We start from the raw sequence: 16146 nt of genomic DNA on the forward strand, positions 1-16146 counted from the left end.
CCCTTTACCACCTCATTTGAATTTTGTTTATAGTTTGGCGATTTTGGCGATTAATTGCCATTTCTGCCATTTTCGCCAATGCGTGCATTTCTGGACATATCTCTCTCCTCGGAAATGGCCTATTTCATCCCCGATTTTTCGAACCTCTTGATAATTCAGTCTAATTAGCTTTTCCCAAAAAGGCGTTTGAAAATCATGATTCCACTGTAAATAAAAGGTGAAAACAAAAAAACCCAAGATTCTACGCTGACACATTTACAAAGGATGACCCAAAAATGAGGAACAATTTAACAGACCAAATACGGTCGGCAATAAAACAACAAAAACTTTATCAAACAACTGGAATCAGGATTGGTAAATATATATATTTTTAGCTATATAATTTTTAGCTTGTGCACTATATTAAGCATACCGTAAACTGCCGCTTATAAGCCCCCCCCCCCCCGGTTATAGGCCCACCCAAAAAAATACATCCGATTATAAGCCCATCCGGATATAAGCCCCAGTTACAGTTTTGATTTTGTTTTGTAATTTAACTGAATTCGATTTATTGCTGCCTTTTTAAGGCCTCAATTGTAAGAGTAATAAATTTAAATCATATGTCGATCAACAGTGCTGTTGCTCATTTCGAAACGTTTTGTTTCGTCCGCTTATAAGCCCATCCGGATATAAGCCTCAACATACCTCTCCAAAGCTGGATATCTGCTTAGCCAGTTCAATTTCTGTGGCGCCAGCTCCTGGTACAAAGCGATCAGATCATCGCGGGTAAGCGCTTTAAACGTGTTCACTCCATCATCAACAGCTCGCTCAATATTGTCCATGATATTTTCGATGAAACCCCGGATTACAACAGTAGATACAGCCGTCTCCTGGCGTTCTAAGACACAAGATTACAGGAGATGAAATGAGTATGACTGGTGGCGAGACTTCAGATGCTCCTTTTGCGTGGGTGTGAATATATAAATTGCGGTCCTTTCGCCCGAAAGTCAATTCTCCGGACGGCGTTCCGCCGGACGTAAGTCGATTCGCCTGATGAGATACAAAACTCAAAGACAGGGTGCATATACTTATCGGAGATGTTATTTTAGTTAAACTTGGATTCCATTTGTACATCCACTGTATTTTCTCGCTTATTTCTTTCCTCAGGTTTAAAGACGACAAATACACATCGGGCGAATCGAAATAAACCGAGGGCGAATCGACCATTCCCCGTTCCTCGTTACTAACATCAGCATCATGATTTAAGGCCAATAGGACAGATTCATTCTCTTACACTTTATTATCTCTTGATTGCAAGAATAATCTACTTCACTATACCTACAAGTAAACCTAAAATTTCTTGTTGCTTTTTGCAAATAAATGAATCAATCAATAAATGAGTACCGTTATTAAGTAGTTCAGTACCTTGTTTAAAAATAGTAACCGAAGAGTCACCAATTCCTGACACCTTGATTTCATCACAGTGGTCTATCTCCTCTGAAGTGGGAGTTGTCTGGAATGATGGGAGACAAAAGTGTTCAGTAACCAATGATTTTTAGTGCTGTCTTCCCCCTATTTTTCAGACTAAACTCAGTTAAACAAAATGATGAACGCTGCTTGTTGCATAGTGATTCCTCTTACTGGGATTTTACTTCATGACTATTACTACTACGGTGGTGGTAACTTCACACCAGGGCTCTCTCTTCTACCCATTCCCTAAAGCGAGAAGGACAGGACGACGAGGAAGTCTGGGAACAATGTCTCATAATATCAAACGTCCTTCTAGGAAAGATAGCTGCACATTCCCATAAAAGGTATCAGAATTTCATTTTTTAAGCGTTGTTCAGTTTCACTGGAACCCCCTACAAGAAACCAGTTTCATATAAAAATAATAACGTGAATTGAAAGTAACGGGTGAGCAAGCTGCAAAAGATTGGAGCAGCACTCTTCTAAGGTGGGGTACTTGCCCGAAGACTACTGTTATTCTCATGTAACATGGTAGGCTCGGTTTCCGCTGCTCTTCTGACTGCAGTCTGGTCTTGTCCCTCCTTTAGGAGAGGAGCTCAGAGTTATTTTCAGATCAGTGGCTGATAGTCGAGCTAGCAAAATGGTGGGGGAATAAGAAAGCTATTAAGCAAACTTACAAATTTTGGAAGTATTGTAGCCCCAACTGATCGACAGAGTCTTCTGAAATCAAACTTTGAATTTAACCTGCAAACAATGATATTTGTTTTGCAGCAATGTTGCAAAACAAGTTGCACGTTGTTTGTTGCCCGTTTTTCAGTCGTAACTTAAGAAAAAAAAGAGACTGCTCGTAGTCTATTGCATAGTTGAACCTTGAATTTTATTGGTTCAATTTAAAAAAAAAAACGTGAGAATCTTTTGTTTTCAAAAAACGTTGTGATGGGATAATCTTCTTTCAAGTGCCCCGGTTCGAGTTGTCGCACTGTAAGACTTAGCATTGAATGCGCATCTGTGAATACGAAAACGAAGGTAGAAACATGCCTTATTTCCACTAAAATCAAACCCAGCGACATCGTTATTATGGACAGTTTTTCACGTCCCTAGCTCTTACATCTTCTCTAAATTCATCCCGCTTAATAAGGACACCACGTGACATGATGATTTCGACATTGCTGACCCTAGCAGTACGCAGGATGCATGTCATACATGAACCTTGTATATGGCCCAACTCGCCACGAGTCCTTCAGTCCCTCATAGCTCAGTGCTTAGAGCATCCAACCAGTGTACGGGGACTCAGATTTTTTTCTTTGTCCCATGGCTCGTGACATGTTGATCACATCATTCATTTCTTCACCGAGCTTAAAATGGACCACCTTTCTTTATATATGACACCTCGTTAATATGGACACTTTCTATGCCTCCCCCCCCCCCCCCGCAGCGTCCGTATTAACAGGGTTTGATTGTATCTGTAAAATATTCCAAGAAGTTATTCATCACAAATTGTTTTTATTGACGACAGTGTATATTTTACACATGTGCAGAAAAATGCATCATTCATACAGCATCTCTTGTGCGGATTACAAGAATGGGGACTACCCCTAGTCTGCTACACAGCCGTTTTTAGTGTCATCACGCAATGCTCCTCCCCAGTGGGGAGGAGCGTTGCGTGACGACACTAAAAACGGCTGTGTAGCAGACTAGACTACCCCAAGATATACAATGATCAAGTGCAGTCCAGGAATCATGGTTTGACACGGGCTGGAAAAAAAAATTAAACTAATATTCTAAAAATACCAAATGAAACATCAAATAGGCCGTACAACTTTGTGAATTTCTTTTGGCAGAGAGATTGGCTCAATACCCCCGGTCAATAATTAAGTCATAGCGTGTAATTTTGCAGTCCTTCGAGCAGACTAATTTTGGCGTGTAGGCCTACCTTAATGCATTTGGGCCTGACACAACAACAAAATACGAACACATTTTATAGCATCTTCAGGGTTCTTTAAAATAAATTATACTATTATCCTTGCATTAGGATAAAACAATTTTAAAAAGGTAAATTAAAAGCACATAAATTCAGTTTCAGTGAGCCAGACCCAGGTGGAACTTAGCCCAGTTTCAGTAGCTTTCTCTTGCTCGCCTTTATTATAATTAATTTGTTTTTTCCCCTGTTTTTTCTTCTTTTGCTGGGCATTTTCTGGCCTTTATCACAGTGAAAAGAGATGTAAATGTTTCTTTAGGTAGTGGAACTAGTTTTACCATGAGAGTTTATGGTCAAGGTTACATGATTCCTTGCATTTTTCTCTGGCTTGTTTGACTGGATCATGCTCTTTCAGGCAAGAATTTGAGAGATCTCTCAAGTTAGGGGTCAACTTTTCAGTGCTCTAAAAACTTGACGACATCACTACGCTACATTAAAAGGGATGCAGTTCCATACTGGTGGTTATATGCAGTTGAGGTGTGAATCTGCTAAACAGTGAGCTGCACGTTGATATTATTAATATTAAGTGTGTATAGCAAAACACAATATCAATGTATGGTTCACTACATACCGTATAATTATTACACATTATTATCTCATTTCTATGCACCTGAAAACAGCTGAATGCTCTCTTAATCCACCACTGGAATGCTGCTCCACTTTAATTCTATTTTTAAAGATGTACCGGTAAGTAAAGAACAACATCAAACCAGTGAACTCTTTAAGTCCCAATATCCACAGATAAATTCTCCACACTGATCTCCACACAGTTCCTTTCAAAATGACCTTGTGTAATAAAGATTAAAATCCGTGTGCAGTGTAGTTACTTAATTTTAATTTGAAAATTGTAAAATTGATGCTGTTCACTGTTAAAAAGTTAATTTAATTAGCTCATGTGCTTGATTGCATACTTGCACATGCCACATGTCCTGGCGTGCAAGTAAGCAAAAAGTAAGTAATTCACATGAAACTAGTGGGTCCTAGTGACCTTTACCAAGAGTTTACTTTCTCATGAATTACTCACCGTTTGCTTACTTATGTGCCAGGTGCGCGCTGTCACATGCAGCATGCTTTCAACTATGCAATCAGGCATGTGAGCTAATTTAGCAAACTTTTTAACGGTATATGGTCTGGTACTCTGAAGAATGCAGCACCGTACTGCTGAAACATCAGTTAAAACTCTTTTGAACAGCACAGATTTTACAATTTTCTTTACAAAACAAGTTCAGAGAATTTGACAGAAGATCAAAACATTTCCCTTCAGCTGGTAAAATATCTATCGATGTCTCATAACCTTTGCTCTTGATTAAGTATGAATATTTGTTAGAAGAAAATTGACGTTGGTCACTCTTGGGACACAAAGAGTCAAGAGATAAATTATGCTCCTACAACCATGCTGATGATAATACTGTAAAATGTAGATTAGCTGGGACTGACCATCAGGAAAAAATTAGAGTGTTAAACATAATTTTCAAGGGTGTTCAATGTAGTGATTCATGTTCATTATTGGTGTTCCAGCAATGTTTCAAAACTTCAGATTGAGACTTGAAAAAAATTGAAGCCTCCGAGACGCGAAATCACCAGAAAACAAGACTTCGAGTCATTAATCACAAATGCTTCTGAGAATTTGAGATCAAGCCAAAATTTTCCGAGATCCATGTGTTTCAAAGAACCATTTTATACACCTAATATTATTTTGTCGAGCTTACCTCTGCCTCATGTCCTACACAGATCACAGTTCTCTGAAAAGAAACGAAATGGCATATGACAACCCAATCAAATGAATAAAAATACTACCTTGCAGGTCAACGTGTCAAGTAATCTTCTGTGTTAGTCAGCATTCATCCACATGTACCATCAGATAATAAGCGGAAAAGACCTCACTAGCACTCCTACAAGAGGCTTAAGGTTTTAACACTTTCATCATTTGATACACATAACTACAAGGAATTGACTGATGCATTATCTTTATTAATCGACTAGAATACGTATTTCTTGGAGTACTCAATCGATAAAAATAGGTAGCAATCGAGAGATTTTTATTGATTGATAACGGAAATCGGTGAAAATAGATAAACTATATTGCTGTGTCAAATCGATAATTTATTAATTTTTCATGATTTTATTGATTTATAACTGAAGTCCGCCATTGTTGTATTTTGGCATGAGTTAGATAGTACAGCTGAGAAAACACTTCCATGAATATCAACTGCTCAAAAAACATGAAAATGAGAAACGTGAAAACTATCACACACACGTTTCTCTCTAAAACTCTCCGTTTGGTACATAATAACAAAAACAGTTTGGTGTTATAATTACGAGAAATACAACCTTAGTAAACTGATTTCCTAGCCTGAATTTCAGACATCCCCTTGAGTTGAAGGGATGTCTGAAATTCATTCAAAGATTTCCCTGGATAGATTTTCACCATTTCCATTATCAATTGATAAAAATCACTTAATTGCTAACCATTTTCATCGGTTTTGATTTTTATCTATTGGCTACTCTGAGATTTAACTACATCTGCGACATCACTGATGTTATTTTGAAATGGCGGCAGGTCTAAATCGTGAAAAACTGGGCGCCTACAAACCAGAAGACGATTTTAAACCTGGTTTTGAAGAAAAGATAAGATTTTTCAGATTTTTTTAAAAGAATGTGTTAAAAAAGTGATAACTGTTTGATCCTTCGACTCTCAACTGCAACTCAATTGTCAACAAATTTACTGTTTGCATGAGATCAGTTTTCGGTAAAAATCAAGATTAATAAATCGATAAACGAAACGAGTGTGTCTTCGATTTCTACCGATTGATCGATACAATCGATATCAATCAAATCATATTTGCCGATTTTTATCGATTTATCGGTATATGGTAATTGAACTGAGTGGAGTGCAATTTGGTCTGAAATCATACGCGTGATTTCAAAATCGAACGAGCGCGCAGCGGGAGTTCGATTTGAAATCACAAGCATGATTTCAGACCAAAATTGCACGACACGAAGTTCAATTACCACTTTATTACATCCATTTTGAGATCGCAGAGTCTAGTCAGTACTAATATTTTATTGATCGAGTAGCCGGTTTGTTAAAAAAGCCGAAACAAAAAGGCTTTTACATCTTATTTTGTATGCGAAACAGAAATAATGCGATATAGAACAAAAATGGTGCGATTTAAAACAGAAATGATGCGATTTAGAACATGAGTGACGCGATTTGGAACAGATGCGATTTAGAGCAAAAAATGGTGCGATTTAGGAATAAATCAGACTGCTGAGAGCCAATCAGATTGCACGGATAGACAGTGATTTCAAAGTGGATGTAATAAAACTCGGTACTGATTGTATCTATTGACTACTCCGGGCGTCTGCTTAACAGAGGTTATCAACAATATAGAAATCAGCCAAATACGCTTTATTTTAGTGCCCGCATCCGCTGAATAGGGGTTCGTTATAAAGGGAAATATAACACGTTAATTTCGGGACCCGGCTTAGTGTCCGCTTAATTGGGGGTCCTCTTAACAGAGGTTTCACTGTAGTTTCCCGAGTTTAGACACATGGAAAACATGAAAACCAGTTTGCAATTTAGCTGTGACTCGAGATTGTGTGCTTTACACAAAAAGCTACAAATCGAACTTTTTTAAAAACCAAAAGAAACACTACCTCATGATCAATAAATAAAGAGGCAAATTTAAGCTTTCTGTCAGTTAAACCTCCCCATGTTGGCAAGTATAGTCACAGGTAACCCAGGCTCTGTGATAGTACCACAGTACGGTTCCAGTAAAATTACAGTGTTTGTATGGGGTAAAAATACCATCCTAAAATTTCGAGGAAATACTAAATAAAGATCAATGAAACTTACTCTGCAGTTAATTGTTGTTTTCCTTATTGCTCCAACGAAGTTTCGTGAAAATTTGCAGTAATTTGTTCAAATTCACTCTATATACAATAATAATATACAAGGTAGGAAACACGAGGTGCCATTTTCGCCGACATGATGCTCTCATTCAACACAACTTTTTCCACGAAATTCGAACTCCAACGGAAAATAAACATGCCAGGATCGTAGAAACAGGATAGCAGCAGATATAGAAACGAATGAAGCTTTCCCAGATAGAGAAACGAATCCCACAGACTTTGACAAACTCGAAGAATATAATCCAAGCACACGGAGAGGAGCCTGGTAGCTGGGAGAATTTTCCTGCTCTTTAAATGAGGACGTTTTTGGAAAACAAGATGGCGGAAAGCAGGAGCAGTTAAATGCCGTGTTAAAATAGAACCAATCTCGCCCGAAGGAGACTTCTATAATGTATCCTAGAGTAAAACGATCTCTGTCTGAAGAAGGAAGTCCTTCTGCGAAGAGAGCTTTATTTCGGTCGATTTCCGTATCAGCTGGTAATGACTCGACTCAGCGTGAAGCTAATGGTAACTCAAAACAATATCACCATCATCACCAGAAAACTTATTCTCCGGCACGAAAACACCGGTTTAATTTGCCTATATTCACTGGACGCAATGCAATAATTGCCGAAGTAAGGATGAAAGAAAGTGTTATTATCGTTGGAGAAACAGGCAGCGGGAAGACGACTCAAATTCCTCAATATCTTCACGAGGCTCGCTTGACAAAGCTCGGAGCTATCGCCTGCACTCAGCCTCGGCGCGTTGCTGCGATTAGCATTGCGCAAAGGGTGGCCAAAGAAATGAGTGTACAGTTGGGAGAAGAAGTGGGCTACACGGTGCGATTCGAAGACGCGACCTCAGCAAAGACTCGCGTGAAATACATGACAGATGGAATGCTTTTGAGGGAAGCGGTTGGAGATCCATTGCTTCATAGATACTCTGTTGTTATTTTGGATGAGGCTCACGAGCGAACTGTTCACACTGATGTTCTTTTCGGTGTGGTAAAATCAGCTCAGAAGATGCGAAAAGTGAAAAATATGAAACCGCTCAAGATTGTGGTCATGTCTGCCACTTTAGAAGCTGAACATTTTTCGCAATATTTTAACAGTGCCAAGGTGTTGTACATCGAGGGACGGCAGCATCCTATACAAATGATGTATGCAGTTGAACAGCAGAAGGACTATGTTCATGCTGCACTGGTCACAGTCATGCAACTACATCAAGAAATGCCCCCAGGGTAAAAACACTGATAGCAGAAAATAAATAATGAATAACATTACTATTGTGCGATACCCAACAACTACTGGGAAGGGGGGGTTATCGGTCGTTTCGATACAAAGTTGTTTCCACTTAAGTCTTTTTGATACAAGTTTATTCATTGGAGAGGTGAAAATAGTTCCACATACTTGGCTTAAAGAACAAAGATATTCGCCCAAAATGTTTTTCTTGTTCACTCGCAAACCATATACTTGACGTGAACAAAAGTATTGTGCAATTTGACTGCTTGAGTTTGTATTAAAACGACTTTGTATCAAAACAACTTTGAATCAAAAAGGAATGGTTTCTGTGGGTTACTAAAGTATTCAGTCTAACCCCCATGTGAGACCACCTCCCATACAGGACTGTCTGTGCAAAACCCAAAATTTCCCCGAAGCAAGTTAAAGCCCTGTAGTTGGAACCTGTTATGAATCACCACCTCCTTTAAGATCTTTCGAGATCTTAAAACCAAACCTTTTGTGCCCCCTCCCCCAATAAGCACAAATCAACCCAGTCCCTAAACAGTTATTATAACATAGGAATGGCTATGGACATTGTATGAAGTCTTACAGAAGTACAGATCATCAAAATGGACTAAACCTAAAGCAAAGGAAAGCTCAAAAGTGGTCAACAAGTCTCCCAAATTTTGGGAGATTTGTTGACCCATGCAGGATAGTGGGAGATTAGTGCCGTATTCAGTAGAGTTGGCAAGTATGAGCTTGTATTCCAAGAAATGAGATGCCCAGTACCTAATCAGAGCACACAAATTTACAATATATACCTAACTTTCTGGTTTGGTGATTTCTTGACATTATAAATGCAGTGGATTTACTGCAGCTAAAAGGGATGCAAAGTTCTAAACTAGGTATGTGAAAAGGGTACCATTTGTCAATAGAAGGAATATAAAAGGGTACCTTTTCTGCCAAAAATGGTATATTAAAGGGTAGGAGGTTGGACCTCAGGGCAGAGCCTCCCCGAATAAACCTTTACTAAGTACCCACCAGACTTAATTAACCCTTTCACTGCCAAATTTAGCCAAAAGCAAATTTTGACCAAATGTCCAAATTTTGTTTTGTGAAAAATTGAAAAACAAATAGCACCATGTAACAGTACAGGCAGAGAGCTTTCATTTGAATGGTCACATTGTAGGATTTCATCAGCAGACTCAAACGTTGGAGTCACCTTACAAAACTCCATCAAGCACTCTGGCAGTGAAAGGGTTAAACTATTAATTTCTGTTAGCGTTTTAACAGAATCTTATTTCTCAATAAAGAAGTTTTGCTTCTGCAAGCTAAAAGGGGAAAGGCTTTAAGCATCCTACTGTGTTTATATAGCAGAAATAACCTTTAAGTGTGTTTTTCTTATTGTTGCTCTTATTTGATAGTGGTGACATTCTTGTGTTCCTGACTGGTCAGGATGAAATTGAGTCTCTGGCCAAGTTGATTACAGATTGTGCCCAACACTGTGGATCAGGTGAGTTCATCTTGTTACTCAAGGGGAATCGTTTGGTGGCTCAGGTTTACAAACATTACTTTTCAGGTGAAGAGAAGCAAAAACTTGAAATACATCTATGTTTGCAGCAAAAGTTACAATTTATTAGCTAGAATTCTAACTTTCTTTGCACCTCTAGATAAACTCCTCATTAGGTAGTCTAGGGGGGGGGGGGGAGACAGGCAAGAAATGTTCTTCCCTGAATCTCCCTCCCTTCACTTTTTGTTTCTGCTTATGCCTTCTCTATTGTTTGTAGTTTCCACCCCCCCCCCCCCCCCCACTCTTCCTCTGCTTTCAAAGTCAAAGATGGTGACTAAATGCCAGAACACTCACCCAAAATTATGTCTAAACTGGCAAGAGTTAACAGTTTACTCAACTGAAGTATTTGTAAGATGACACCTATTCCATGATGAGTTTCATCTTTAAATGTTGGGAATAATGACAATGATGATGATCAGGCTGCTGACAAGGGATTGCATGGCTGGCTATTGGCTCTTTGGATTACATAGTACATGTAGCCAACATCTAAAGTTTTGTTGCCAAGCTCTTAAATTACCATTGCATATTTTGTTAGAAGTCTAACACGGTTCTTGTGGTTTTTGTGTTTTAGAGTGCCCTGAACTCCTGGTGTGCCCAATGTTTGCTGCTTTGCCATCACAACATCAAATGAAAGTGTTCATCTCTGCTCCGCTTGGTAAAAGGAAAGTTGTTTTGGCAACAAACATTGCAGAAACTTCAATCACTATTCCTGGGGTTAAATATGTCATAGACACAGGATTTGTCAAAGGGAAAGGTTGGTTTCCTTTTATGTGCAAATTACATGAAATTTTTAAAACTAATTTTGTTCCTTAGATAAGTTAAATTTACAATTCTGAAATTTTAAAATTTGTGTCCCAAAAATTTTGTTGAATTTTGGCTATCCAAAAACTCCTTTTTCCCCTTCAGAAATGTGCCATAGACTGGGAGTTATTAAAGGATCAAAGAAAGGCTTTTTACATCATATGACGCCAGTTGATTTGCTCAGCCTTCGCTTAAGATTCTGATGAGTGCTTTGTGTTTTGTGGAATTAAGCAACCACTATGACACGCCTAGATAAGCATAGCTGACCACGGGCGTGTTTACTATTGTACTTCAACAAATAAAATGTATGTATGTACTTAGTTTGGTGATAATCGTATTATTATTGACATCATTTGGCAGCTTTCCATCCTAAAACTGGTCTTGATATGCTGCAAGTACAGCCTGTATCAAAGGCACAGGCTCGCCAGCGCACAGGAAGGGCAGGCCGTGAAACAAGTGGAGTGTGTTATCGGCTTTACACAGAGGAGCAGTTTGATGAACTGAAAGAGATGACAACACCAGAGATCCAGAGGTGCAACTTAGCAAGCGTTATTATACAGCTAATGGCTCTTGGTATTTCGGATGTTCTTCATTTCGACTTTCTTGATCGGCCGCCTCAAGATGCTATAGAGAATGCTTTGGAGCAGTTAGTGGTGCTTGGCGCCGTGAGAAAAGGAAATGATGGCTACCAGGTATATACACTATGATCATTGTGCATTTCTGGGAAACTGCCCTCCTACCCGTCCCCTAAGACAACATTAACGCTTACTTCTCACTTAGGGCAAAATGTTGGCTTAGGGAAGCTGTAGGTAGGCAGTTTTCCAGAAACATATAATGATCTGAAACTATTTGGTAAAGGATATGTTATTGCCTTGTCCCTGTAGAGCATCGTCCCAGGCTTTCTCAGTCAGTGCATTCCGGTGACGTATACGAAAACCTCGCTCAGATCACGTGACCTAAAACGCTTTGGCTGCACGCAATAACGAGCCCTACGGACTAGGCAAGATATGTAGTACAAACTTTAGGTTTGGACAATTTTCAGTTAGTTGAGAATTTTGTGCCAAGTGAAACGCTTTTGAGGCAACCAAAGCATAGGGATAACTTGCGTTTGTGCTGGGGCGACTTAAAAAGCTCCTGTAATTCAATACCCATCCCTAATCCCAACACCTTAAGTTGCAGTTCACCTCTGCACATGAAACTTTCAACCCAGTGCAACCCATTACCGTTTCCAGTTTCCTCTCTCTTCTAATTATACAGCTAGAACGTGTTAATATATATATACCTGAATGAAAACAGACAATACCAAGCAATATTATGTTATAACAAACGGATGCTACATGTACTGGTCGATCCAGACCAAACCAGCGCCTATCTTTTTTACCAGACAGTGGAGGGGAAGGAGGGCTCTTATCAAGGCCGTTTCGCGTTTTTGTGAGGATTTACTGCATTTTTCTTTTAATGGTTTTTTCTATAGTTGATGCCCCTCGGTCAGAAGATGGCACAGTTTCCACTGGAGCCACGTTTAGCCAAAGTGATCTTGTCATCCCAAGAACTAAACTGCAGCGAGGAAATCATCACAATCGTGGCCTTGCTCTCTGTTGACTCACTAACGTACACACCGCAAAGCAAACGGGATCAAGCCATATCGGTACGCAAGAAGTTTGTTTCTTCGGAAGGTGATCAGATGACCCTTCTTAACATATACAGAGCTTACAAAGCTGTCAGCGGCAACAAAGAATGGTGTCATCAGCATTTCATCAACTCACAGACAGTCAAACGGGTCATGGATATTAGAAAGCAGCTGAGAGAGATATGCACGAGACTCGACATTACCTTGACCTCCTGTAATAAGGAAACTGTGAACATCCGACAATGTTTGGCCAGGGGATTGTTCATGAACGCTGCTGAGCTTCAGTTTGATGGTACGTACCAAACTGTGACACATCGCCAACAGGTTGCAATTCATCCAACCTCGTCCCTGTTTGGATCCAAGCCACAGTACGTTGTCTACAATGAACTAGTGCACACATCAAAGTGTTATATGCGCGATGTGTGCATAGTTGATCCTTCCTGGCTGCGGGAAGCTGCACCAACGTACTTTAAAGAGCACAGACTACATTCTCAACCCACTTCAGTTCGCTCTTAACCGTGTGCGTCTTAGTTAGGGTTCGTAAATGTTTTTCTCAAATGGAGAAGTTAATGGTACTTCACATTACTCAAACAAGTAACCTTATTTCGCGCGTCTTACCCTGTGTACAGCATGAGATAAGCGAAGAGAGCTTTAGCCTAAAATTTGGAGAAAGGTTCTCATTTTCAATATAAAGTTGTTTTGACTCAAGAAATTAAAATTCATGTGAGAATAGATCTCTATTATGGTCATATTAAAATATAAGCAATCATTAGGTTACAAATTTAAGGGTGCTGATCACTAAAATCTTCTTTGCAACGACCTAATTTTTTGCAAGAAATTAAGAACCTATTAAGAACCTAGATATCCTAAATTTATGTTAACCACCATTTATGTAAGAACCTGTTTAGGCTAACCCTGGAAAATGTAGGTTCTTACTCGTGGGTTTTTACTGTATAGCATAAAATTTTGGGCGATCGGAGTAAATGTCACGTGGTTATAGTGCCACGCTTCTTGGGGTCTGAGTCGAAATTCTACTGTTGCCGGCATTTTTTCGTTCACTAACAACCCGGATTCTGAATTTCATGGTCATTGAAAAACTGTGACATTATCTTCTATAAGCCCAAACTTGAGTAAACATTCACGGAAGATTTTTAGCGTTTTGGCTGAGATTGTGCTTTGGGAGTTTTCTATTGTTTCTAGTCTGTCATGATATAGCATTATTGAAAACGTTACAGTCGAGAAGACTTTAGCAGGGACTGATCAAACAACGTGAATTAGAGTTTAGTTGCGATATTTCGACTGGCCAACACCAGTCTTCATCAGGTTTATTGAGATATCACGAATTTACAGCAATATATATGAAGTAAACTAATGACCGAAATTACATAATACGAGGTGGTATGGTGTGGCTAATTTCACGTGCTTTCTTGAAAGAATCACGCCCATTTTCAGGAAAGCACGTGAAGGCCAAGACAATTGAGCCTCTGGGCATCAATAAACGTGATCATTTTATGAACTGTAACTATATATAGTATATCTTTTTTTTTTTGTTATCTTGTCTTTTTAAGTAGCCACACCATACCACCTCATATTATGTAATTTCCTGTCATTATTTTACTTCATATATATTTCTGTAAATTCGTGATATCTCAATAAACCTGATGAAGATTAGTATTGGCCAGTCGAAATATTGCAACTAAACTCTATTTCACGTTGTTTGATCAGTCCCTGCTAAAGTCTTCTTGACTGTAACGTTTTCAATTTGATCTATTTTGACTTATCACGATCTTTTTGGATCCGACGTTGAGCAAGATTGATCGTACACGGTTTTTGCAGTGGTTTTTTTTTACCTTGATTAAACACAACATTCTTTTTCAGCACGCGTACAATGACCGTGCTTGGCTGCCTTTGGAATGCTTACCGAGATATGCTGATTTTGATACGGTGAGACAGGCGATCGCGTGATAAATAGAAGTTTAACTCACAGTTTGATTCTGGTGCTTCTTGTGCCTTTGCAAAAAAATCAAGAAATGCTACACACTAAATCTACTTACTATTAAAAAAATATCATTTTTACATAGGTTTAATACTAGCCAATAATTAACCAACTCATTACTTATCTTTTTACCTTTTTATCCGTGACGGGAATCCCTTCTATTTTCTCATACTAAATTATAATATCTCAGTGAGCATTCGGAAGTCAGTCAAGCGCAGTCATTGCACGCGTGCGGAACAAGAATGCTGTATCACGACAGACTAGAAACAATAGAAAACTCCCAAAGCACAAACTCAGCCAAAACGCTAAAAATCTTCAATGTTTACTCAAGTTTAGGCTTATAGAAGATAATGTCACAGTTTTTCAATGACCATGAAATTCAGAATCTGGGTTGTTAGTTAATCAATTGTGGCCCTGAAAAAAATTGAAGGAAATAAACTACGAATTTATAAGAAAATGCTTTTTTCGTGAGGACTCTTAAACCCTGGCAAAAGCCAACAAATAGCTAAAACTATAATTTCTATATGTTTGCAATGCTAATGCGCACGATATGTTGCCGAGAGATGTTCACGAAAAATGCTGGCAACAGCAGAATTTCGACTCAGACCCCAAAGAGGCGTGGCACTATAACCACGTGACATTTACTCCGATCGCCAAAAATTTTATGCTACAATGTAAATCAATCTATATGTTAGACTTACGATCAAAGTAAAGGTGGGGATACCAGAGAGTTTCAAAGCAGGATGGTACCCCCAAAAAATAACTGGGTCGAGTCGCCTTAAAGTCCCTTATTTTCCCGTAAGGTCGTCGAGAACGAACGCTACAGGCGGCCACACTGACCGAGACTAGCTTGAAGATGATTCTCATTTAAAACCAATTACAAACTGGTTGCCAGTGACGGAGGAGCGCTCGATCTCGACGATCTTACGGAAAAATAGGGGACTGTGAACAGTCTAACAGTGGACTGCGTCATACTCTATGCGTACAGATTTAAGTATCGACAATGCATCTCCACGTCAGATAGTCATTTCCCTGGGTCCAAAACCCTAGAGCCGGTTCACACAAGCGACTCAAGCGAAAACGTTAATAAATGAAAACACAAGACTACCTCACCTCAACACAAGCGCCGAAACAAGGTATTTCTTACGTCAGCGCTGGCGTCCGGATTTTAAACAAGTGAACTGGAACAACGTGAACGTAAGCACAGCCACAAAGCCAGGGTGAAAAATATTCGTCCGCCGTTTTGGTATGCAGGCATCCTCGGAGACCCAGGGATAGTCAGTCGCGCCTGGAGAAAAGGCGCGACGAAAGTCAGTTTTTAAGCACGGGATGAATAATTTTGTCCTGCCGTTTCTCCCGGCCCGACTGACTGTCCCTGGGTCTCCGAAGATGGATGCAGGATGCTCAAATGCTACTGTATACCCTTTCATTGCCAGAGTGCTTGATGGAGTGTTGAAAGGTGACTGTAACGTTTGCGTTTGTGGACGAAATCCTACGATGCGACCATTCAAATGAAAGCTCCCTGCCTGTACTTTCACATGGTACTTTTTGTTTTTCAAAATGTTAGAAAATGTAATTTGGAAGTCTGGTCGAAATTTGCCTTTAACTACA

General features: G+C 39.3%; 1 protein-coding gene and 1 long non-coding RNA gene across 2 annotated transcripts; one reads left to right on the forward strand and one right to left on the reverse strand.

Moving 5' to 3' along the window:
- Window positions 1-722: 722 nt before the first annotated feature.
- LOC140926514 (uncharacterized) lies at window positions 723-5347 on the reverse strand. The gene is made up of 4 exons (XR_012164439.1): window positions 5134-5347; window positions 4035-4091; window positions 1405-1492; window positions 723-877 (listed from the first exon to the last, which is right to left on the reverse strand). It is a non-coding gene; the product is annotated as an uncharacterized lncRNA (long non-coding RNA).
- Window positions 5348-7678: 2331 nt separating this feature from the next.
- Window positions 7679-13777, forward strand: LOC140927473 (ATP-dependent RNA helicase DHX33-like). The gene is made up of 5 exons (XM_073377133.1): window positions 7679-8558; window positions 9963-10051; window positions 10680-10862; window positions 11270-11601; window positions 12384-13777. The coding sequence occupies exons 1-5, from the start codon at window positions 7729-7731 to the stop codon at window positions 13053-13055; spliced, it is 2106 nt and encodes a 701-aa protein (XP_073233234.1). The 5' UTR covers window positions 7679-7728; the 3' UTR covers window positions 13056-13777.
- The last annotated feature ends 2369 nt before the right edge of the window (window positions 13778-16146 follow it).

This window comes from Porites lutea, chromosome 2 (assembly GCF_958299795.1).
Source record: "Porites lutea chromosome 2, jaPorLute2.1, whole genome shotgun sequence".
NCBI lineage: Eukaryota > Metazoa > Cnidaria > Anthozoa > Scleractinia > Poritidae > Porites > Porites lutea.

Bases quoted from the DNA above. Each gene is read 5' to 3' on its own strand.
- LOC140927473 (XM_073377133.1), top strand. From the start codon at position 7,729: ATGTATCCTAGAGTAAAACGATCTCTGTCTGAAGAAGGAAGTCCTTCT. The intron at 8,559-9,962 runs GTAAAAACACTG...CTTATTTGATAG, and splicing joins CATCAAGAAATGCCCCCAGG to TGGTGACATTCTTGTGTTCC. The intron at 11,602-12,383 runs GTATATACACTA...TTTTTTCTATAG, and splicing joins AAGGAAATGATGGCTACCAG to TTGATGCCCCTCGGTCAGAA.